Genomic DNA, 23,903 nt, shown 5'->3' with positions numbered 1-23,903 from the left:
TGGAACTGCTGCCTTTTTGCCTCCATGGGGGAAACAGGCCTGAGGATGAAGCTGGCACTGCTGAAGTCAGGGGAAGGAAAGAAAGTGGGTCCTTTATGACATCACTGAGCTGCTGAGTCAATAACCTCTAAGTAAACCCTGCCTCTGGACTTTCCAGGTATGTGAGCTAATAAATCCCTTTATTGTTTGAGCCAGATGAGTTAGGTTTCTGTTACTTGTCAAGGAAAGCATCCTAACAAACAGTGATTCATGTAAAAACCACAAGTAAAATGCCTGTAGAGCACACAGCAGAACAATGCTGAAAAAGAACAGAAAAGGTTCTGAAGCCAAGACCACATAAAACAGAAGCACATTTGGAGGCAATGTGGCAAAATGGCTTAGAAGAGAAGGCAGATGAGCGTAACCCATGCTCTGCCCTTAATGTTTACTCTATCTTGGATGAGCCACCTAACTTTGGTTGTCCTTGGTTCCTCTCAACAGAGTAAGCTGTACTAGATGAGTGGCTCCCAGTTCTTTTACTGTCCGTTATTTTTATTATTGGTCCTTTTTGTGGATTTTATATTTTTAAAGATTTTTGTCTGTCCATAGATTTTTCTCATGTACTTAGACAAAGTACACAACTGCAGATCGGCTCTTCTATCAGCAAAGGTAATCAGGTTAAGTTATTCACCTTAACAAATTACTATAATTTTATTGAACATTTAAAAACAAGATATTTTATTAGCTTTTGAAGTTCAATATAGATATGACTTCTGATTGATAGGTTTTTACAAATACTGAATAGCTTCCAGATCTTCTGTCTTCTTTTGAGGATCTTAGGAGATGCTTTTTTTTTTTTTAATTAATTAATTTATTTATTTTGGCTGTATTGGGTCTTCGTTTCTGTGAGAGGGCTTTTTCTAGTTGCGGCAAGCGGGGGCCACTCTTCATCGTGGTGCGCGGGCCTTTCACTGTCACGGCCTCTCTTGTTGCCGGGCACAGGCTCCAGACGCGCAGGCTCAGTAGTTGTGGCTCATGGGCCTAGTTGCTCCGCGGCATGTGGGATCTTCCCAGACCAGGGCTCGAACCCGTGTCCCCTGCATTGGCAGGCAGACTCTCAACCACTGCGCCACCAGGGAAGCCCCTAGGAGATTCTTAAGAACTACCAGATTTGATGACTGCAGTTACCATCCAAGGAGGAAGAAAATTCAGTGACTGACTTCTCAAAAATGAAAATTAACATTAAATTACAAGTCGTTTTTTTTTTTTGGCTGTGTCTTGCATGGCTTGCGGAATCTTAGTTCCCCAACCAGGGATTGAACCAGGGCCCTGGCAATGAAAGCGCCGAGTCCTAACCACTGGACTGCCAGGGAATTCCCTAAATTACAAGTCTTGATTATTCTTATTTACTTTTTAACAAAATGGTCAAAAGAATTTTAAAAAAACAGAAAAAAAATTTTGCATTTTACATAAAATACATAAGCATTTTAAAATACAAAGTGACACTACGAAGCAGTGACAGGTCTTCCTCTGTCGCTTGTAAACTGGATTAGAAGGCCATCCCCAGAATTCCAGTAGTGCTGTGGAAATATTTTAATTTACAATTGGGATAAACTGCATTCAACTGGGAGCCAAGGGATCTAGGTTCTAGTTGCCATCTTGCACCATGTGATCCTGAATACACTCAAATTCTGGACATCAGAAGCCCCATGACAAAATGAAAGGGGCTGAATCAGGTCATCTTAAATATCCTTTCCAGCTCTGTTATTTTGTAACACCATGAAATCAGAGTAACATGTCCCAAGCTGTTTGGGATCAGGGATTTTAGAACCTAAATTCAACATACAGTACTTTCAATCTTCATACTTCTTTTTTGTGTCCTGTTCTTATTAAATATATGTGTATTTCCACATTCTGTGTCTTTAAATATATTTTCCTTTTTAACAGGCTTTTCATCATTAGCAATAAAAAAGTTTCTCAAGGGTGTACTTTTCATTTCTTGCTTTTATTTTTTTTCAACTTGCTTTTTCAGTTTCTCCAAGATCTCTTCCGGAGTTGTGGAGGCCAAAAGCTTCACCACTTTTTCACGAGATTTACCACCCTGGACCAAAAGGAAAAAACAACAGTGTCAGGATAACACACTAAACTTTCTAATGCTATTAGAGACAGCAGACCTCAGTTGCTGAGGGGTTGTTACAGGTGGGCTGGTGTTTTCCTGACAGCTTAGTGCCCACTTTCTCCTAGCCATTTCTGGTCTAACCAAAGGCTGTCTCTTGGATTCCACCTTACTACAATATTTTTACAACTCTCCAGAGTTTTTAACCTTCATACATCAATTTCTGTAATAATAAAAGCTAGGCATTAAATTTTCAAAATGAATATGGAATCCAGATGTACAATATTCTGGTTTCAAGTAATACTTTTGTTTAAATTATTTTTTAAATTACCAAAACAAATATTGCAATTTTATATAAACTTTGTATAAAAATAATTCCAAATGTAAAACAAATTGGTATTCTCTATACTGTTACACATTTCTGAAAATTCCAAACAAAAAGCAACCACATATCCAAGTGCTATGATTCCACAACTGCTTAAGACAACTATAAAAAGGTAAACACCCTTTAAAGAAGGTAAATTTTGAGCAGGTATTTATCTAGACGGGTAGCAGCTGCACAGGTGGAAGAGTGGGGCATCTCAGGCAAATGCCAGAGCACGTGCACTGGAGAAAATCTGAAATGACCTGCCGCAGGGGCGACAGTGAGAGAGTGGCCTGATCAGATGGACGTTTAGGTACCGCCTACTAACCAATGACTCTGAGTGCCCACTGGATCCTGGGTAGGAGCTACAGAGTATAGCACTGGAAAACAAGTAGAGCTTTAAGAAATATAAACACGAGTGGATCTTACTCCTGCAGATTCTATTTCAGTTAAGTCTGGGGTGATGCCCAGGAACCTGTGTTCTAGAAATAATTTCCAGGTGATTTTGATATCCACCCCTAGTGCAAACCCATGGTATTAATGAGTTCACATGAGTCATCTCTCTTCCTAATAAGCTGCTCCTAGTGAGCAAGGATAACACGGGGGACCAGGTATGCTTGATGAACTCACTAATGGAGATGACAACAGGAACCATTTTAGATTTTTCTAGTATGGTGATGACTTGAGGGAAAAGACAAGCAAGATTAATCTGACAGAGCAGGTACAGGAATGAACTTAGGAGAAAATGCTGGAAATGATGGCAATTAAGGAATACAAGTATAGCGTGTGCACAGTCTGAAGGAGTGAGGCATTAGGAGTGAAGGAGATTAGGAAGAATTCACAGATTTTAGTGATTAAATGATTATGAGCATTAAAAATAACTGGTTTTTCAATTATTTGGAAAAGAAAAAAATTGGTATTTTAAAAGTCATGACTGATGTAGTACTCAAAGATGTTGAGAGAGAAAGAGACCTACCTTATCCAAAACCACATCACTCTTCCTGAGTTCTAAGACTTTGGAAAGATACCAACAAAGCTCAGCGTTAGCCTCTCCTTCTGTCGGAGGTGCTGCAATAGCTACACTCACAGCCTCGGCTGTCAAATCTGGAATGAAAACAGTGTGGACTTGATCCTCGTGGAGTTCTTTTTCTTCACGCAGTGAGCATATTTTGTAAAAGTGTTTGCATTTGTCTGGCATATTGTAGGTTTTCAATTAATAACTGCTGAATGAAGAATGATTAATCACAGTTAAGGGAACATAAATATGCCTCTACCATTACAGAAATCCAGAGAAGAAAACTGATATGTACCCCACCCCACCCTGCTGACCAAAATGGGCCTACAAGAGTCCTGGGCAATAACCTGGATTTAGGAGCTGGAAACTGCACTTGGTCTAACAGGAAGAGCCCAGGCAGGGAGTCAGAGGAGCTGGGTGTTAGCCCCGCAATGTCACTGAGAAGTGGATGAACCAGGCAGCTCACGAAACTGTAGAGGGTTGTTCGGGGTCTCCTCATCAGGAAAGTGGGAGCACTGGATTAGATTCACCTCTTATGTGAAATGTCTCTTTGATGTTTTTAAAATGTAGTATTTAGCATCTACACAGCGCTTACATACACTAATTTTAAGGGCACACAAACATGTTTTAAGGGCTTTACAAATATTAACTTGTTTATTCCTATAATTTTATGAAGATACTAATACCTTTATTATCTCCATTTTACAAACGAGGAAATTGGAACCGAGAAGTAATGTGTCCAAGGTCACATGGCTAGAAAGTGGCATTGTGATTCACAAATAAATTTGAATTCATGCTTTGAAATCCAGGGACAATGAACACTGCTTTTTGAAGAGTGGTCCAGACTCCCTCATCAATACAGCCTTTATAAAGAGCAACCTGCCTGCAATCCTCCACTGTTATTTCTGAGAGAGAAGTATACACTCAAAGCAGTTTGCAAATGAGCTTGAGCTGGTCCTGCATCTGGGGTTACTTGGGCATTTCCACACACTTACATCTTGCCTGTGTAAACACAGCTACAGAATCCACAAGAATGAAATGGTAGAACAACCCTCCTATACTGTCACTGATTCTATGATGCACAGTTTTTCACATTTTAATATCTTTGAAATCCTGATGTATCTTATAATAAATGGAAAAGAAAGTGTTTAGTTGATGGTGGATTTTGTCTTACTGGTACACAAAGTACTTTTGCACCTTATAGATGATGGCCAGCTAGATCTGATGAAACATGGTATTCCAACAGCAGATAGTGTCCACAGTGACTACTTAGAAAATGCTGGCCAAGGAGGGTACAGCCAACAAATAGCCAAGCTAACATGGCCATCAACACAAACCAGGCCTAGCACCCCAATTTTGAGGTCTTGTTTTCAAAATATTTAAAAAATTGGAATACAGAGCTTTAGCTTTAGTGGGTGAAAAAGACCGTCAAGATAACTCAGATCAAACTTTTTTCCCAATCAGAAGCCTCCCCACCCCACCCAATCTCCCCTGAAGCCCCAACATTTAAAACAAATGTAAACAGCTACTCAGGAGTCCTGTCTGCCAACCTCCCCCTTGCCCACCGCAGAGATTCCTGAGGCACCTTTTGGACTCCAGGGAATAGCTTAAAAGCTTCTGTCTCATCTGACAGATGAAAGAACTGGGCCCAGAAATACCTTGTAGAGTTTTGATTTGAAATAAGCTCACACAGGTGTTGACGATCATGTTCACAGATCTGCGGTTTTCTCTCCCTCCTTGGACCAATGGTCATTAAAAAAAAATCAACCAAAACATCTTTCTTTCTCTGGCCAATGTTTCCACTTTTGGAATAGGACAAACTAAGAATCATCTAGGCTACACATTTCTATATATGTTCTTTCTAAAATACCTTTTTAAATTTTGAGGTATAATTGACACATAACAGGTGTACAACATAACGATTCGCAGTTTGTATTTTGAATTGATCACCACAGTAAATCCTGGTTCATAAAATACCATATTAAAAAGGACAATACAAAATGGTTTTTTCATCTAACTTGGTATGCTTTAAATATGGTATATTTGCTTTTAAACACTAGATTACACCTTTACATTAGAATTCAGAATTTAAAAATGGAGAAGCCTCTAACTGCAGGTGTGAAAAATATACTTGACCATACAGGATGAACTTTCAGCAAGCCAAGGCAAAGAGAGGATGGAGAGGAGACAAGTGGTTCATACAAGATTCCCACCCCAGTGGCCAGGTATACCTGTCACAGCATTTTGTTTGGAACCAGGTTTGGCATGGATGGCTATGGTGACGCAACCTTTGGAATCAACTGCCACAGGACCTGAGGGAGGAGGAACTGGTCTCTCTGCTTCCTTGCTCTGGCTTTTACCCTAAAACGACAACAACAATCACACTACAACTTTATGGTTACAAAATACTTTCCCACACATCTGATCTTTCCATGATTCCTCTTCACCCTTAACCAAGACAAACTAGGCTAATCGGTCACGTCCAGGGATTTCTGGCCACCCAGAATGGTTTTCCATCATCCTTCATGGCTCAAATCAATTCTTCCATGAAGCCTTCCCATCAACCCCACAAAGTGCTTTTTTCCTGCCTTGGAAGACCTGACTTAGAACTGGTTCCTACTGTCGGCTTTGTATTTCCCATTCCTCAGGGAGCAGCGATTATTCATTTTTCATCTTTGTATCTCAAGCAGCACAAGTTAACAAAGGTTTGTAAACAACTATGGCTGGACGGTGTATATCCGTGTGTTCTGGGGGGAAGGGGAGGAGGAAGGAACAACAGTGGTATTTAAAGGACTACTGTGTGCCAGAAGCTGTACTAGGAACTTTCCATTGAACAAACATGAACTGCGCACCAAGACAGTATGTAGGCAAAGGAGATGTAAAGATGAATAAGGACACATGGAGCTCAAGGAGCTCGGACTGCAGCGAGAGAAAAATAACAAATAATCACTCAATACACTGTGCTAGGAGCGCCGACCACACACGCACGGGACATCACGGCGCAGAGAAGGGGAAGGCAGTCCCGTCTCGGGACACTGGGGAAGCTCCCGGCAGGAGGCAGTCTTAGAGCCGGGTCTTAGGAACCGACTGGAGTCAGCCCTGCAGAGACGGTGGAAGGGAAGTGGGAGTGGTGCATTACTGACGGAGGGGTGCGAAGACCAGCCAAGGGAAGGAGACAGAACGCTAACTAGAGCCTCCCAGGGAAGCACAGGCCGCACGGCACTGCCGGAACACGAAGCGCGAGCCTGGGAGTGTGGGAGCGAGGCCGGCGGGGTCGGCAGCCACAACTCAGGGACAGCCTCGCGCGCCGCCGGCCCGGGCCCTCCGACTTCCACGGTGGGCGGCGGCGCATCCGAGAGAGACGGGGAGCGGGAGGCCCGGAACTCAGAGATAACATGCAGTTGGCGGAGCTTCTACCCACCCGCGGGTCCCGCTTCTCTCCCGCGCTCCTCAACCAGCATTCCTGCAGCCCACCCTCCCACTGCCAAGGGACTTGCCACTGGCCTTGTTCATTGCACCAGCTTTCTTAGGCATCTCGGTGCCCAGAGGGAGCCGGGCAGCAGCCCGAGCACCGAGTCCTGTCCCCAGCTCCCTCACCCCGGAGCCGAGCCGCAGCATCCAGGCCAAGGAGGCGGCGGGGAAGGCGGCCCGACGCCGGAAGAGCCCTCTGCACCTGCGCACGCAGCGGGCAGGAGCGGCTTCTCTGGCCTGCGCCTCTGCTCTGGCACGAGGGCGACATCTTCCGGCCGGCGGGAGCAAGACCCCTCGTTCTTCCCGGACCTGCGCGGGAACCTCGCCACCTAGAGAAGCGGCTCAGGAGGCCGAGAGATGGGGAGCTGGGCTCTGGTCGAGTCGTGACCACCCCCCAACCCCCTCTGGTCTTGTTTCCTCATGGGAAGAAAGGATTGGAGTGAGCGACAAAGAACGCACAGGGCCAGGTGTCTGTCTTCTCGCTGCTGCAGCCAACCAGCAGGTGCAGAGCCCCACGCTGCTTCCTATGGCCCTTAAGTGGATGTAGAGTCTCCTGCTGCTTTAGCCTTTGGGTACCTTCCGTGTACTGATGGAGCCTCTACCTTGTGCCAGGCGCAGAGGATGCCACAACGTAAAAGGAGAGGAAATATATTCTGATGTGCGAAGTGGCAAAAGATGAAACTCAAGAAGGCGGAGGCAAGATCAGAGTCATTGAAGGGTTTGAAGCAAAGGATTGGTAGAGTCACATTTGTTGTGATTAGAAAGATCACTGGCTGCAATGTGGCCAATAGAGGAATAGAGGTAGGGAGACCTCCGTCTTAAATGGAAGATGGTTGCCTGAACCAGAGTAGTAGCAGTGGGAATGGAGAACTGAGAGCTGATCATTTCAAGCATACTCAAGACCTAGAATGATCGGAGCTTGGGGAATGACTGGATGTGGGAATGAGAGTGAAGAGTCAGGGAAGATGCCCAGGTTTGGGGCCCGAGGAGCAGGTTTGGGAGTCCGAGGTGAATTGTTCAGTCCGGGACATAATGAGTTTGAGATAGCTGTGGGACACTAAGTAGAAATATTAAGGGGGTAACTGAATGTCTGTAACTGAAGCTTGAGAGATGTGGACTGATGATGGATTCTGGAGCCCTCTGAAAATAGATGGTAATTGAAGCCATGCACGTGGATGAGATAAAGACTCAGAGAGTGCAGAGCATGAGGGCCCAGGACAGAACCCTAAGAAAATGTAAAGAAACGAAGGCACCAAACGACATTGGCCAGATGTAGGAGTACGTAGCAGCCAAGAAAGGGTACTTCAAGAGGGAGTAGTCAACAGGGAGTAGTGCCACAGAGAGGGCATGTAAAACAGAAATGAGCGGTGTTAGCGACCTAGGTGCTAGCAGTTTCAGTGCAGAAGAGGAAAGAGAGAATGTGTGTAGAAAATAATTCAATTTCACTGTGAAGGAGTAACTGGTATTGGATGAGCACATGACGTTAAGATGTTTTTTCTTTTTTAAACTGGATGAGAATTAACCACATTTGAATATTCATAGGAATAAGCCAAGAGAGGAGAAGTTACAACAGAGGGAGGTGGTGGGGTTCTGAGCACAGGTGGAGACTGACCTGTCTACAAGAAGCCTTACTCAGACACCCCTTCCTTCACAAGAGAAGGAAAAGTTTAGGTGCACATGTAGCTGTGTGTATAGGTTTGATGCGAGGAGCTGGAGTTCTTTCATTAGCTGAAGGAGAGGAGGTGTTGAAGATGTGAGGAGAGTGGAACAGATTTAAATACTCTGGAGAATGTCAAAGAGCTAACTGTTGAAACTCTCACTCTGCAACACTGATGGTCTAGCTGAACTTGGAGACCATGAAATCATCATGACCCCAGTCTTGTACAGTTATATCATTTTTAAATGCCTGGACCCAGCAGCCAGGAAGTTGAAGGTAAGGCAGACAACTGGTTTCATCCAGGTGGGGATGAGGGGGTTGAGGGTTACTGAAATGGTTAATGGTGATCAAAGATCAAAAGTGGAGAAGGAAAAAAACCAAAAGATCGAAGGTGGAGTCTACTAGGGTAGGGAAGGAAGAGGGTTGACAGAAAGGACGGAGAGGTCAAGGGAATGGCAGTCTTGAGGTTCAAGGACACATGTATGGGAGTATGTGTGAGAGCTGAAGAGGCATCGAAGGTTGTGGTCAGAGTGTAATGTCTGAATTTACCATTTCAGAGGTAGTGCGAGTCCGTATGACAAGGTACATGGTGTGGTCATGAGCAGGAGTGACTGACATGAAATGGTGAAGGTTACTGGAGGTTAGCAAGAAAATGGAAAGCTAGGTTTGGCTGGGTTGTCCACCCACTTGGACACTGAGGCCACTCAGTGTGAAGGCTTTGGTAGAAGAAAGTGAACCAGGTGTTAAACCAAAGCCATATTTTCTTTGTTTGAAATCAGTTAAGAATTGGGGCACAAAAGCTGAATCAGCATAATATAGAATTAGTTTGGGGTGAAGTCATGACAGCCTCAGTTAAAGCTTTGACAGTTAAGATGGAAATAAAGGGGGCACTTGCAATCGTGGACTATTACGTTACCTGGCAGTTGACTAGATGAGCGAAGGCAGAGAGGGAAGAGGTGCCCTGCAAGGACCATTCAGACTTTCCCAAAGGTCACTCAGGAGTGGGGAGTGGAGAAGGGGGAGGGGAAAAGCCATCAGCTCCATTTGCCACCCAAACTGTACATCTGTTGTTGCTTCTGCCCCGAATCTTTGCCTCTGGAAAGGAGAGTGAGTTGGAAAAAATACTGCCCAATGGTAAAAAAAAAAAAAAAAAAATAGGGGCTATGATCCAAATGGCAGAAAACCCATTATAAATGTTTATACTGGTTCCTATTTTCTTTTACGTTTCTTTCAGGTTTTAGTAAAGTTCAGTTTAAAAACTCAATCTTATCTTAGCCTTTGCCAATGGAGAAGATGGATTTTTTAATGTGTGCAAACTCGGCAAAAGACTAAATGAGCCGTGTAGCTCTTGGGGCTGGGATTACTATAGCACTGTCCTCTCTTATGAATGATGCATTGTCTAATTCAAGGGACAATTTTCAGGTTTTGAATCTGGATAACTAGAACCGGGAAGCAAAAAGGAGGAGACTGTTTGAAGGAGACAGGACTCGAAAGGGAACAATGTTTTGTCTAAAACGTATTGCATTTAACATACTGCATTTGAAGACCTGGCTCTCTCTAAAGTCCTATAAGGTTATGTTTCCCGGTAAATTTTTTTCTTGCAAATTAAAAGTACTACTTATGTGGGCCTTAAAGAAAGAACACTTTTATAATGCAAACAAATAATCACAATTTGTTGGGTAGATACTGGAGTAATCACTCTTTTAAAAAATAGAAATTGCTTATATTCTACAGTAAATACAGATTAGCCAAGCATCTTTTTGGGTCTCATTGTAAAGTTTGAGAATGGTGGCATTTTGGGACCCAGCAAAATAATATTTTCCCAACTTTGTATCTTGGGAGATAGATCTGGGTTTAAATTCTGCTTCCCACCACTTACTGACCTTTTAAATCATGAATTTCTTGGCCTGTGAAATGGGTATTACAATAGTACTTCCCTCATACTGATGTTGTGAGAAGCAAATGAGAACGTGTGTAAAGTACTCAGTGCAGAGCCTGGTACCCAGGAGTCACTCAGGTAGCTCTATTAATACTAAACGATGGCGAGATGGCCCTTACACTATATCAGAGTAAGTAACAAGAACAGTTTCCTTTCTCTCACCTACTGAGAGTAGAACAGGGGAGAAAAACCTGAGACTGAAAAAAACTGATGAAGCAGCAGACGGCAACAGTTGTTGCTGCTATAGTTGCTTTAAGGCAACAGTGAGGCATTCTTACTATGGGTTGCATTACTTCCATAAATTAAAAATAAGGTTCAACCTCAATTAATTAGAAGCTTTGTTCCAAAATGGTGTCTTACACTCAACTTTTAGAAAAGACAAATGACAAAAAAAAAAAAATAAAAGTACAATAGATATTTATTTTTTAAAAATTCCAGGGGATGTCCCATGTCAGTAAACGGTTCCATTTCTTGACCCTTGTATGACTACCTTCAGTTACATGAGACCTCTGCCACCACCACACCTCACTACCTTCTTGAAAATAGCAAATAGAATACTACTTTAGATGGAAAATTTTTTATCCTAATTACCATTTAGAAAAAATTCTTTTTAAGTTGATACTTAAAAGAATTGTGATTTCTACACATCTTCCACAACTATTTGATGTAGCTTAAACTTAATCACACATACATTTTTAATGAGATAATCATTTTGAAGGGAAAGAAAAAGAATGTTATTTATATAAAAATTTTGCTTTATAAAAGTGTATAAATGTCATTCTGCCAATATACTTCCTATCCCCTCCTTAGGCAGCTGTACCTGTTGACAGTGAGGTCATGAATGTTAAACATATTTTATTTCTTGGATAGAACTGTGTAGGTGACAGAAAGTATACTTTTCAGGAGTGATTCTGTTGGATATCTTTAAAGTTTCAAAGCAGCTGTTAGAGATGTTAGTATTTCATTCCAGTTCTTGCTGTGTAAGATTATCGCCACAGAGCTGAACTGATGTCTGTTTACTCAGCCACCATCAGCACCACCACCATCACCTCAATCTTGGGAATTCTCAACCGCATCCCCCCAGAGAGAGACACGTACAGTGGTGCAGCTTAGTGATAAAGAAGCCAGTCTCGGAGTACACCTTTAGACCCTTTGTTTATATCACATTATTGTGAATTCGTACAAATTCCATTTATCGTTTAAAACTGTACTATGTAACATATTATACTATTATAAAATATCCTTTTCTGTAAATGCACTGAAGATTTTCTTTGGCATTTGTTAAGCCTATTTCTAGCAATATTGCAAATGCTAACCACCAGATAGTCAGAAACTCCAAAGATGAGGTCAGTTTTCTTCATTTTCTGAAATTAGTTATTTGAGTTAATAGGAATTCTGTAGGAATACTGACCCACCTCATCTTATGTAACCTTCAAAACAGTTAAAACAGAAAAAAAAAAACCCAGCTATATAAAACAAGAATCTTTCAGTTATAAAACTGCTGAAAGATCATGAGTCAGCTAATCTATGAAATTATGCAAGATAAAGCTGAAATAGCTGTTTTTTTTTTAAACAATTAAACCGGTTCTTTTTTCCCCTAAGGTTATAAGAAAATGGAAAATCTCCCTTTAAATCATGCAGAGATTTAAGTCAACACTTACCTATCTTTTCTAAGAAACTAAAATGTCTCTTATCTTACAGTTATAAATATTCATAACACGCAAACTCTTTTCTGTGGCCAGTTTTTTATGCCTTTGAGACTAGACTGTATGGTACTATTTAGCCAGGATGTATTATAATGCTGATTTATGTATAAAATATTATTTCTGGTATTTGTCCATCTTCTATTGAAGTGCCATTATTATTGCCAGGGGAACTAAAAAAGAAAAAAACAGTCTTGCTAGCAGTAGGTGTTTCATGCACTACTTTCTTCAGTCCTTTTGTGCCATAGTGGGAATCTGGACCCTAAATGAGAACAAAAGGTTCATTAGTAATTTTCATTTAATAAGCGCTCAATTTAATGTGGTATTTTAATTATATTACCGATCTACTGTATTTCGTTATAGCTCTTGTATAAAAATTTATGCCAAGTCATTTAAGGAAAAATGTAGTTTTTGCTACAAGCTAATTAATGACTAAAAATACTGAATGTAGAGCTCAGCTATCAGAGGACAGTGAAATGGTTTTAAGGAGATAATTGTTTTATTTTATCTTCTGTCAAACTTCCAATCTCCTACTCAAACACAGGGCTATTTCTTATGAAGAACTATTTCTTTCAGAGCAGAGCTCTGCTGAGGCACTGCTCTTCTCAAAGCAGTGGAATATTTTAGCTCCCACCTTCCTACCTTCCCTGCTTCCGGCAAGGCTGTACTGTTAGTGACTCTCAGCTTCTACTGAAACATGCTCTCTGTAACATGCAAGAGGAAACCGCAGGCCCCGCCAGCTCACCACCTGGAACATTCAGGAAGACTCTTACTTTGAGTGTTGCGCATGCTGTGTAGCAAACGTTGGGTAGGATCTCTATGGGTTCTTTGAACATGACCCTGAATGTGTTAGCAGTCCCATCACAACTAAATCCAGTATCATTTTGTCCCAGGGTTTGTTTTTTTTCATATTCAATGATCTGTAATTTTTAAAAGAGAAATTAAAGTTAAAACAAAGTTTCGTAGAAGAGAGTATGAAGCCCTTCAGCACAGAATAGACTACTACATCTCTCTGCTGTAATTTTTCTCTACTGTCTCTAACCACCAAAGATGGCTTTAAACACGCTGTCAGAAAATGCATTTACCGCAGTAAGGATGGAGGATGTTAGATAACTGGGCCTTGGCTGCAGGGGAGAGGAGCTTCTAAAAAAGACACATGGCTTGGGAACTGGTGTTTTAGACTGTGTGGATTTTAGATACCTGAGGGAAATGAGCCTTTACTCCTTGCTAGCCTATGTCTTGTTGCTGGGAAATTCCTGTAGCATTTCCTATGTGGATATTCAAAATATGAAAATTCCGTCTTTTCGATTTAGTTCCATAATCTGTGCCAGGCACTGAGGGACACCCTCAAGGAGCTTCTAGTCATTAGAGAAGACAAGTAAACAATGACAATTCAGTACAGCACCTGCAGTAGAGAGCTATGCATAAGATGAAGTGGAGGAGGAGAGGAAAAACAGATTTTGTCACGAAGTGGGGAGGCTCCACAGAAGAGAGTTTTAAAAGCTCAACTTAGAGGTTACCAGGTTATAAGAGAAAAGTCTTCATGCAAGGTAACAGTATGTGTGGAGGCCAAGGCTCACAAAGCCATCTTTTTGCATACATCAGGTAAAAACGGTAAGAGTAAAACAGGCTAAACCAGTACATGCAGCGAGAGATCAGGACAGTGGCCACCTCAGGTGGGATACTGACCAGAAAAGATCACAAGGGGATGTCTGGAGTGCTGTAATACCCTGTTCCTTGATCAGGCTGCTGGTTACACAAGTGTGTTCACAGTTTATGAAAAGGGAGCCATACGTACCACTTATGTCTACTTTTCTGTATGTACAGTCAGCCCCCTGTATATGCGGATGCAGAACCTGTGGATGTGGAGGACTGACTGTACTACGTCATTTTATATAAGGGGCTTTGAGCATCTGTGGATTTTGGTATCCACAGGGGGTCCTAGAACCAATCCCCTGCAGATACTGAGGGACTACAGTATATCACAGTTCAATTAAAAAAAAAAAAAGACATGATGGTGCCCTGGAATAAAGTAGTAGGACATAGGATTTCGTTGTGGCAGTGTAATCTAGAGTAAACCACTTCACTTCTCCGAGCCTCAGTTTTATCTTTTAATTTGGGAAAAAATCTTGTTTGCCTTCTTCCTAAGGCTACTGTGAGACTCAAATTATAAAACTACAGCAACAACGACAGCAACAGACTATGTTCCAAACACTTTACATGCATCATCTCAACCGGTCCTCACAAAAACATAATGGAGGTACCACTACTGTCAAAGTAAACAAGGACACTGTGGCTCACAGAGGTTACCTAATTTGCCCACAGTCACACTCTGGAGATGGTAGAGCTGAGATTCAAACCCAGGCAGGTCTATCTGGTAGTGTTATCTAGAGGGTGCATGAGACTAGCCACTGGGCGGAAGAAAATAAAGAGAAGTCCTACTTCTATTCATTTTATATTTTATCATTTTAATATACCTATAACCCCGATGCCCTCCCTCAGACTGTACACAAGGAATCTGGTGTCTCATGTAATACGTGAGGGGCGCTGAAGGAAGACAGGGGTTCCACAATTGACGAGAATGACTGTGGGGCCCTCACTCCTTCCCAGGCCTGCAGATTATACAGCCTGCTTAAGTGGGCTTATGGAGCCTATGGATAGGATCTTAACAATATATAAAGTAAAATGGGGAGTGATCATGAAAATCTTTTATACCCGAGAGGTCTGCTGTGGTTTTTTGGCATTAAAAATTATAGAAACAAAATTTCCTAACCTTTAAAATCTTTCAAATAAACAATTTCAGTGGCTTTTGACCCTATTTATTAAAAATATTAAAACGAACTTTCTAATTGGTTTATACGAGCAACGAATTGACATGAATGATTTAATTTATAGCTGAATTTCACTATAAACGTTAGTGGATAGAATTTAAAAATGAGCATGATTTCATTAGCACAGCCAATAAAGCAATTCTTCCATTTGGAACAAGGTGTCTTTGTGAGGTAGTGAAGTATCTTTTTTGGCTGTCATCAGACCAGATCTTTGTTTATTTTTGTCTGTGTAGGGTCCTCCTTGCTGCACACGGGCTTTCTCTAGTTGCGGTGAGCAGGGGCTACTCTTCATTGCGGTACGCGGGCTGCTCATTGCGGTGGCTTGTCTTTGTTGCGGAACACGGGCTCTAAGCACGAGGGCTTCAGTAGTTGTGGCATGCAGGCTCAGTAGTTGTGGCGCATGGGCTTAGTTGCTCCACGGCATGTGGGATCTTCCTGGACCAGGGCTTGAACCCGTGTTCCCTGCACTGGCAGGCAGATTCTGAACCACTGCGCCACCAGGTAAGTCCCCAGACCAGACCAGATCTTTGAATTGTTGTGTATCTTGAAAGTCAATGACGCATTTTGATCACAAAGTTCACCAATGTTTTTACTATTAAAAATAGTATATTAATTAACATTTTAGAGAGAGCAGTTTTTTCAGCTGAAAGAAGTCTGAAACATTGTTTACTTCCTTTTTTCATTTCTATTTTTTGTGTTTTAATTTATGTATAATATAAAATAAGTATAGTATTGCATAGGTATATGTGTATAGTAAATAAAAGTACAATGTAGATGTGTTTCAAAAATAATTTTACTAACTGGGATGTGCAATCAAAAGTGTGGAGAACACTGGCTGACTGAAAGGGATGGAGAGAGGTGCTTCACTTTCTTCGAGATTAAGTAATCGTGCCATATCTGAAAGAACTGAGGTGGAGCAGATCTAAGAATGGGGCAGGGTATGGTCAGACAATCAGAAATCAGAGGTGTTACCAGTAGTTATAGGAAATTAGACAGTTTCAAGCCCTAGAGTTCAAAGTACCATGAAAAAAGCAGGTGGGTGTTTTGAGACAGTCAGTACACAGCAGGAAGAACTAATAGAAGGGTTTCCTGGACAAAGGAGAGCTCCTTGTATGTCAATGCTTCTGTTAAGGACCCCAGGACCTCAATTTTCTGAAACTACACTTTTTAGATCAATTGTAAAATGGAACCCTCTAGGCTTAAAATACTAATAGGCTTTCTGATGCCTGTGATAGTTATACTGAAATTTGGATTTTGCCGAAACAATATCTTACCGTAAAATGACACCTGTTATATATTTCAGATGGTATACAGTGGGCAAAAAAAAGTGTACCTGTATATTCACTTGATAATCCGTGGGACCATGAATAGATCCATATAAACCAAATCCGACTATAGAGATTCTTCTATTAACTGTGAACCTGAGAGAATGAGGCCAAATATAAAATAACATACATAATTCAGTAAGCATTCATACTCCAAAGGCTTATACATTTTTTAAGTGTTACTCAGAACATCTAATTTTGCTCATAATAAAGAAAACTATCAAAAATTAAACATCCTTGGAAATGTCATCTGCTTACCAAAAAACTCTTGCTAGAGTAACTTATTGGGAACTTAAGTAGAATCTGTTTTCTGTACTGTACATTTTTGAGCCAAGCAATTTATTTAACCTAAATACCCACTTTTGTTGTAATGATAATTTTAGTCCAAATCTGTCTGCACATCTCCTTCATGAACAGAGATGTGTCAGCCATCAGACCTGATGTGCAGCGTCCCAAACTCTGACAATTCTTCAGCTCGATGAATACTTACTGGGCCTGGCACTGGGGAAATAATGGTCAACAAGACAGTCTCTGCCCCTACTGCACTTACAGCCTAATGGAGGACACTGATAATAAATAAGTAAACAAAGGGATAAATCATTAATTATAAATTGTGATAAGAGTTGTGAAGGAAGCAGGCTGCTGTAACAGAATTGGTGGTGGAGGTCTGGGGACAGGACCTAAGTTACACAGGTGGATCAGAATGAGATTTCACACTAGAACAATTAGCAGATCCAGTCTAGTCACCATAGTTAAGAAACAGACCCACCTTACTCCATTTTATAAATGTATAAAAACTAGCATCAAGCACAAATGGCACTAAATGACTGTATAATAAGAGATAATCTATAATATAAAGCAGTTATCCTCAACATTTCATACTTTAAGAACTGAAGTAACAAGTTCAAGTTTTATTACTATTACTACCATACCATTACCACTTTATGAGCACTTCCTGTGCCAGGCACCGAGCTTCAGTTCTTTACATGAATTATTTCCTTTAGTCATCATAACAGCTCTATAAACTAAGTAACACAGTATGATTTTTATCATCCTGTTTTTATAGCTGAAGAAACTGAGGTTTAGAGAAATTAACTTGCCTGGATCAAAATGTGTAGCAGAGCTGGGACACAACCCCAGGTCTGCATGGATCAAAAGGTCACACTCTTAATCACTATGTTAAACTCCCAGTATGAGGATCACCTTAAAATTGTTTAAATATATTATTTATAATATAATTTTTAATTATAAAAAAGCAATATATTCTCTGTTTAAAAAAGTTAGAAAATGTGGCTAAGCAAACAAGAGGAAAAACTTAAAGCATCTCTAAATCTACCATCTAGAGATAACTTCATTTTCAATTTGGTGCACTTCCTTTTCAGACTTTTAGTTCTGTTTTTAAACAATAGAAAAACAGACTTTTTTCTATGAACATATATGTATTATTTTAAAAACCATGTCAGAATATATATATTTTTGTAACGTCATGTAGAAAGGTAAAAAACTACTACTGATTCATTATATTTAAACAATTCCTACTTGTTAAATAATCTAGGTTATTTGCAGTTTTTGTTACTATATAACAATGCCATGATGAACAATCTTATAGCTAAATCATTTCACAGTGCCTTCATTATTTCCTAGAATAAATTCCTGGAAGTAGATTTTCTGGGGAAAATGAAAGGCATATTCTTAAGGCCTTAGATGAACTTTATCAAATTGCTTTCTGGGAAGATTATAAAACTTTACACCCAACAAGGAATGAAGATCATTTCTATCTCACTCTCAACAACCACAAGTATCTTCATTTCTTTTTGCTGTTGAGAAACTGATAATTGACAAATTCTATTTATATTTGATTACTGAGTTAACACATTTGCTCATATGCTTACTATCTACTGGATTTTCTCTTTAATGAAAAACCCACTCACGTTCTTTTCCCATTTTTCTCTGCTGATGAGTGTCTTTTTCATGTGGATTCGAAAGACCATGTTATATAGTTATTATATGCTTTGTCAGTAACATCCATTACAAAAACTTTCCTATTTGTCATTTATCTTTTAACTTTATGGTGGTTTTGGATGTAACATTTTGAATTATTTGTAGTCAAATTATGGTCTATGCCAAGTTCAGAGAGGCCTATCTCATCCTCATAATAAATAAACATTCTGTTCCGGCACTTTCACGGTTTCCTTTTTTTTAACGTTAAAATTATAATTTATACAAATATTGGAAGATGGCATCAGTAAAGATCTAACTTTATTTTCCCAGTGGTTAATCCTTCCTCACATTCTAAATGTTCATTTACATTAGGTTGGTTTCTGAACTCTGTAGTATGTTCTGTATAACATTCTCTTATAGCTTTACAATATTTTTCATATTTGATTAATACCACTCTTTTAAAAAAGAAACCTTTACTTTTTTTTTTTTTTTAATTTTAATTTTTGGCTGCGTTGGGTCTTCGTTGCTGTGCACGGGCTCCCTCTACTTGTGTTGAGTGGGGGCTACTCTTCGCTGCGGTGCGCAGGCCTCCCATTGCGGTGGCCTCTCCCGTTGTGGAGCGCGGGCTCTAGGCGCGCGGGCCTCAGCAGCTGTGGCACGTGGGCTCAGCAGTGGTGGCACGCGGGCTCTAGAGCACAGGCTCAGTAGCTGTGGCTCACGGGCCTAGCTGCTCCGCGGCACGTGGGATCTTCCCAGACCAGGGCCCGAACCCGTGTCCTCTGCATTAGCAGGCAGATTCTCAACCACTGCGCCACCAGGGAAGCCCCAGAAACCTTTACTTTTGCAGATTAATTAGAGAATAATTTTGCCAACCCACTCCTCCCTACCAAAAACATGTGACTTCTACAAGGAACTGCCTAACTCAGAAAGGTTAGTTTGGAAAGACACTGTCTGATTCCAGTCGAAGTTCTCCAATTCTTTATAAAGATACCATACTGTACATTTCCTATAGGATTTACCGCTGCTACTTTATGTTATTTGTTACTATTGCAAGTGGGGTCTGTTTTTACTCACCATTTTAACTGAAAATTCAAACATTAATTTTTTTTTTTTTTTTTTTTTTTTTTTTTTGCTGCATCGCGCGGCTTGCGGGATCTTAGTTCCCCAATCAGGCATTGAACCCGGGCCACCGCCCTGAAAGCGCCAAGTCCTAACCACTGGACCGCCAGGGAATTCCCTAAAATTTTTTTATTGTGGCAAAATATATAACAAAATGTACCATCTTAAGCATTTTAAAGTGCACAATTCAGTGGCATTAAGTAATTCACACTGTTGTTAACCATCAACACCACCCATCTCTGTAACTGAATTTTAATGACACAGGAACATCACTGGTTTTTGCACATACGTTTTATAAGTTGCCACTACTCTTTTTTTATTGGTTCTAATAGATTTTTACTGATCCTGAGGCTGTCTGGGTGGACTAGTTGTTCTCAAAAGGAGTTCTATGCCCAAGGAGGCAGGCTCTGTTTTCACAAAGGATATGAAGCACCGCTGACAGGGAGCCAGGGACACCAGATTTACTGCAGTACTTAGGAAAGTCTCCCAAAACAAAGAGTCCCAACCAACTTTCAAGTGTCCTGTCAGAATTCATGTAGATCAAAAACTTGTTTTTAACTATGAGACTTGAACTTAATCCCTTTTTATTAATAAACCAAGATTTTCACAGCAATTTTAATATTCACTGACTTTTACAAGAGGTGACTACTATACAAATCGAGGAAATACCATACAGTCATTTCTCATTATTTGTGGTAGTTATATTTTATAGTTGGCGCAAACACAGAATTAGCAAATACTAAACCACTGCTCTTAGGGGGAATGTGTACACACACACACACACCACTCATGTGGATTCTAATCTTAAATCCTAAGAACGACTCATTCTAGTATATTCCATTTTCTGTGTTTCACAAAAGAGAAATGGAATTAAGGAGTGTTAAGTGACTTGCCTGAGGCCACCCCACTAACAGATGCCAGAGCTGGGATTCAAACTGTCCAATGGCCACAGAGCTGTAGTGTCCTGCACTGCACTGACCCCTACCATCTCCATCTCTGTATGAGCGCTGAAATAAGAAGGTAGAGCATCCTCCTTGTTTGATCTCACACAGAAGCATGCTCCCAGGCAACTAAAATCTTTCCTGTGAATGACTAAGAAAGCGCTGCTGGTATTGATTTGGGGGTTATAATTAAATTCTAGCGAGTAGATGAGTTCTCAAATATGGAAACTGGATAAACAGGATGGACCGTACTTCGCTTTATTTGAAACTTTTAAAGAAAATGACAAAATTGGCAGCAGTGCTGCTCATGGTATTTGGGACATGAGTATAATACACCTGTTCCCTGCACCTACAGCTGTCTCAGTGTGCTGGTGCGTACAGGTACTATCTCTGATTGCTTGTCTTCCGGTGCTGCCCAAGTGTCTACATATTGAAGTACACATTTGATTTTACTATCAGTTACATTTACTGTCCTTCACATTACAACTAGGCCATTATATCATTTTAAAAAAATGAAACACATTATCTATGAATTTCATTTCAGGTTAATAAAGGGGGAATACAAAATATTTATTACAAAAAAGGGAGAACTAGGTCTGATGGAGTGAAGAACTACTAATATAGACGTTATCTGCAAAAAATGAAAAACACCTCTTCCTCTCCAATATTTCTTTTTGTTTGTTTATATTGAAGTATAGTTGATTTACAACGTTGTATTAATTACCTATATTTCTTTATCTTTATACCTACATCAATCAGAGTTTTAAGAACACTACTGAAAAATAGCAAGGTTACCAGGCATCCCTATCTTGAGGTTTCAATAGTCTATCATGTTAAAGAAGTATTCTTCTAGACCTAGCCTATTAATGGTTATATCTGGATCGAGGGTAAAATTTTATCAAAAGTCTTTTTGACATCTATCAAAATAAATTTTTTTTCTTTGATCTGCTACCGTGGTGAATTATAGTAATATATTTCCTAGTATTGCGCCATTCTTTCAATTTCCAAATGAACTCTCATCTGCCTTTTTTTTTTTTGCACTCCTTTTGCATTGATGGACGTTATTAGGAATAGCCTTACAAAACTCAGTCGGATGGATGTTATTTTAAATGATGTCATTGCACTGCTCAGTGTCCCCTTTCTAAGAAACCACAGGAGAAACTTCTCTTAAGTCTCTGTATCTGAAATAGCCACCCTTCTCCTGAGCAATATGTGTACTTTTCATGTGATATACTCTTCAGTTTCTGTAACTTTATAGCTTTAGAACCAAACTTAAGATGTCAGAACATGGATCTTGCATATTTATCTCCACTGGATGTATTTTCCCGACCCTGATTTATCACTTTTTTAAAAAAATTGGACTATAGTTGATTTACATCTATTTGCTGTTATAGTATTATTCTTTTAAGGTACTGCTAGATTCAATACGCTATTTTATTTCTTTTCTATATAAGTGAGATTGACCTAGAAAATTTTTTGCCTTGTCAGATTCCTGTATAAGGATTATGCTTCTTTCAATAATTAACCAAAAAGTATTTTCTTCTTTGAATGTTCAACGAAACAAACTGTTCCCTGAATGTTTGATAAAACTCACCTGTCAAAACCACCTTGTGAAGGGACAGTTCTTTGATAACTTTTAATTTCTTCCATGGTAATTGGTCTATTCAGGCTTTCTTCTTCAGTCAATTTTGATAATTTATATTTGCCTATAAAATGATCCATTCCATCAAGATGTTCAATTTATTAGCACAGAGTAAACCCAGAATTAAAATTTCCTCAGAATATTATTATATTCCCATTATTATCTGTAGATGTAAGTATGTTTTCTTTACTACCTTTGCCAGAGGTTTGCTTATTTTATTGGTCTTTTTCAGGAACCAGCTTATATTTAACAATTCTACTATTTTTAATTCATTAATTTCTACATTTACCTATTTCCTTTCTCTTTTCATATGGTTCTTTTGCTATTCATTTTCTAGCTTCTTGGGTTAATGCTGAAATCATTTATTTCTACTCTAATTTATTTAATAAAAGTAGTTAATTATTGCTAATTCCCTGTGTGACACTTTGGCCTCATCCCGTAAGTTCTCACATATAGTATTCTCATTGTGAATTATTACTAAATAGTCTACAAATGCATTTTTATTTCCATTTTAACCCAATATTTGTAAGAGTCCTCTCCCTCTTGGAGTTCTAGTTTTTAACAAACTTCTTGTTAGTTTCTAGTTTTATACCAAAGTGCTATTAATATTAAATAAATGAAAATCCAAAAGGCATGTTTTATGAAAACAGGTACATATTCTATTTTGACATTTAACCTAAAGAAACACGGTAGAGCAAATATAAATTCCAAAAGGATTATATGCATGCATCTTTTAAAATTAAAAAAAAAATTTCCCATTCAAAGTTGTTATAAATGTATACTGAGATATTTTCCATGCAACATCTATGCAAATAAAAATCTCACAATAAACCAAGTAAGAGTAAATGTATTAAATTATAGCCCTAAGACTGTAAAAATAGTGTTTGATCAATTAAGGTCTCGACTTCAGCTCACCAGCAGTGGCAATCCAAACAAAACTCACAAAATAGAAGGCCCAAGTCAATCCTTTCTTATTCTACTTGTTTCCTAAGAGATTCCCTCACTCATAATTCAGTGGAGAGACCAGTAAGCCTCACTGACTTCTTGACTGTTGTATCAAGTTAGAAATGCATTAAACAAAGTATAAAATAAAATGTGGTTAATTATCTCCCACAATATGAACATAAAAGCCAAATGCGAGCCGCTGCCCTGCCCCACCCCACCCCCAAATCTACAATATGCAGATACCTGATTCGATCACTCGTTCCACTGTAACCCCACCGGCTCTCTACTTGCTGGAATCTATTGATGCAGCATTCCTTTCCTCTGAGGCAGCATCTTGGTCGATCAATGTATTCAACTCGGGGCTTAGGATTGACAGTAAAATGAAGAAAGAGGTTTACCACTTCACGATCTGACAGAATTCCAGACTGAGCAGGACCTGTAGAAATAAAAACACAAACCTCAATAAAAGTAACTTCACTGCAATTCCTAACTTTGTAATTCTCCCCATAATAATGTGAATTCAAATGTGAAAGATGTAAAGTAACAATGAGGTAGAAAAATCTCAGCATATATAATTTTAGCATATATTTAATTTAAAAGTTTTACTAAATTTGGGCTTCCCTGGTGGCGCAGTGGTTGAGAGTCTGCCTGCCAATGCAGGGGACACGGGTTCGAGCCCTGGTCTGGGAAGATCTCACATGCCGCGGAGCGACTAAGCCCATGAGCCACAACCACTGAGTCTGCGTGTCTGGAGCCTGTGCTCCGCAACAAGAGAGGCTGGGACAGTGAGGGCCCGCGCACCGCGATGAAGAGTGGCCCCTGCTCGCCGCAACTAGAGAAAGCCCTCGCACAGAAACGAAGACCCAACACAGCCAAAAAATAAATATAAATAAATAAATAAATTTATAAAAAAAA

At 39.9% G+C, this 23,903-nt stretch overlaps 2 protein-coding genes across 4 annotated transcripts in view; both read right to left on the bottom strand.

The window, feature by feature from the left end:
- Nucleotides 1–1,557: 1,557 nt before the first annotated feature.
- C2H15orf40 (chromosome 2 C15orf40 homolog) lies at nucleotides 1,558–7,135 on the bottom strand. 2 transcript variants are annotated; one of them, XM_061179870.1, is made up of 4 exons: nucleotides 7,072–7,135; nucleotides 5,706–5,835; nucleotides 3,436–3,563; nucleotides 1,558–2,080 (listed from the first exon to the last, which is right to left on the bottom strand). In XM_061179870.1, the coding sequence occupies exons 1-4, from the start codon at nucleotides 7,090–7,092 to the stop codon at nucleotides 1,985–1,987; spliced, it is 375 nt and encodes a 124-aa protein (XP_061035853.1). In that variant the 5' UTR covers nucleotides 7,093–7,135; the 3' UTR covers nucleotides 1,558–1,984. The 2 variants fall into 2 exon arrangements, with proteins under 2 accessions (XP_061035853.1, XP_061035852.1); XM_061179869.1 differs by having other exon boundaries at nucleotides 6,979–7,134.
- Nucleotides 7,136–12,105: 4,970 nt separating this feature from the next.
- The window catches only part of BTBD1 (BTB domain containing 1), a 41,725-nt gene continuing 29,927 nt past the window's right edge, over nucleotides 12,106–23,903 (bottom strand). Inside the window, exons 5-8 of one of the 2 annotated variants that reach the window (XM_061181737.1) lie at nucleotides 23,232–23,424; nucleotides 16,409–16,496; nucleotides 13,018–13,164; nucleotides 12,106–12,506 (exon numbers count right to left, since the gene is read on the bottom strand). In XM_061181737.1, the coding sequence (XP_061037720.1) occupies nucleotides 12,348–12,506; nucleotides 13,018–13,164; nucleotides 16,409–16,496; nucleotides 23,232–23,424 (587 nt within the window). In that variant the 3' untranslated portion in view covers nucleotides 12,106–12,347. Of the gene's footprint in view, nucleotides 12,507–13,017; nucleotides 13,165–16,408; nucleotides 16,497–23,231; nucleotides 23,425–23,903 lie in introns of those variants that run through there. The other variant, XM_061181738.1, reaches the window with a different exon arrangement.

This window comes from Eubalaena glacialis, chromosome 2 (genome assembly GCF_028564815.1).
Source record: "Eubalaena glacialis isolate mEubGla1 chromosome 2, mEubGla1.1.hap2.+ XY, whole genome shotgun sequence".
NCBI lineage: Eukaryota > Metazoa > Chordata > Mammalia > Artiodactyla > Balaenidae > Eubalaena > Eubalaena glacialis.
This window is presented reverse-complemented; position numbering and strand designations above follow the sequence as displayed.

Bases quoted from the DNA above. Each gene is read 5' to 3' on its own strand.
- C2H15orf40 (XM_061179869.1), bottom strand. From the start codon at position 7,092: ATGCTGCGGCTCGGCTCCGGGGTGAGGGAGCTGGGGACAGGACTCGGT. The intron at 5,836-6,978 runs GCCAGTGGCAAG...TTGTCGTTTTAG, and splicing joins AAGCTGGTGCAATGAACAAG to GGTAAAAGCCAGAGCAAGGA. The intron at 2,081-3,435 runs GTAGGTCTCTTT...CTTTTGGTCCAG, and splicing joins GTGATGTGGTTTTGGATAAG to GGTGGTAAATCTCGTGAAAA.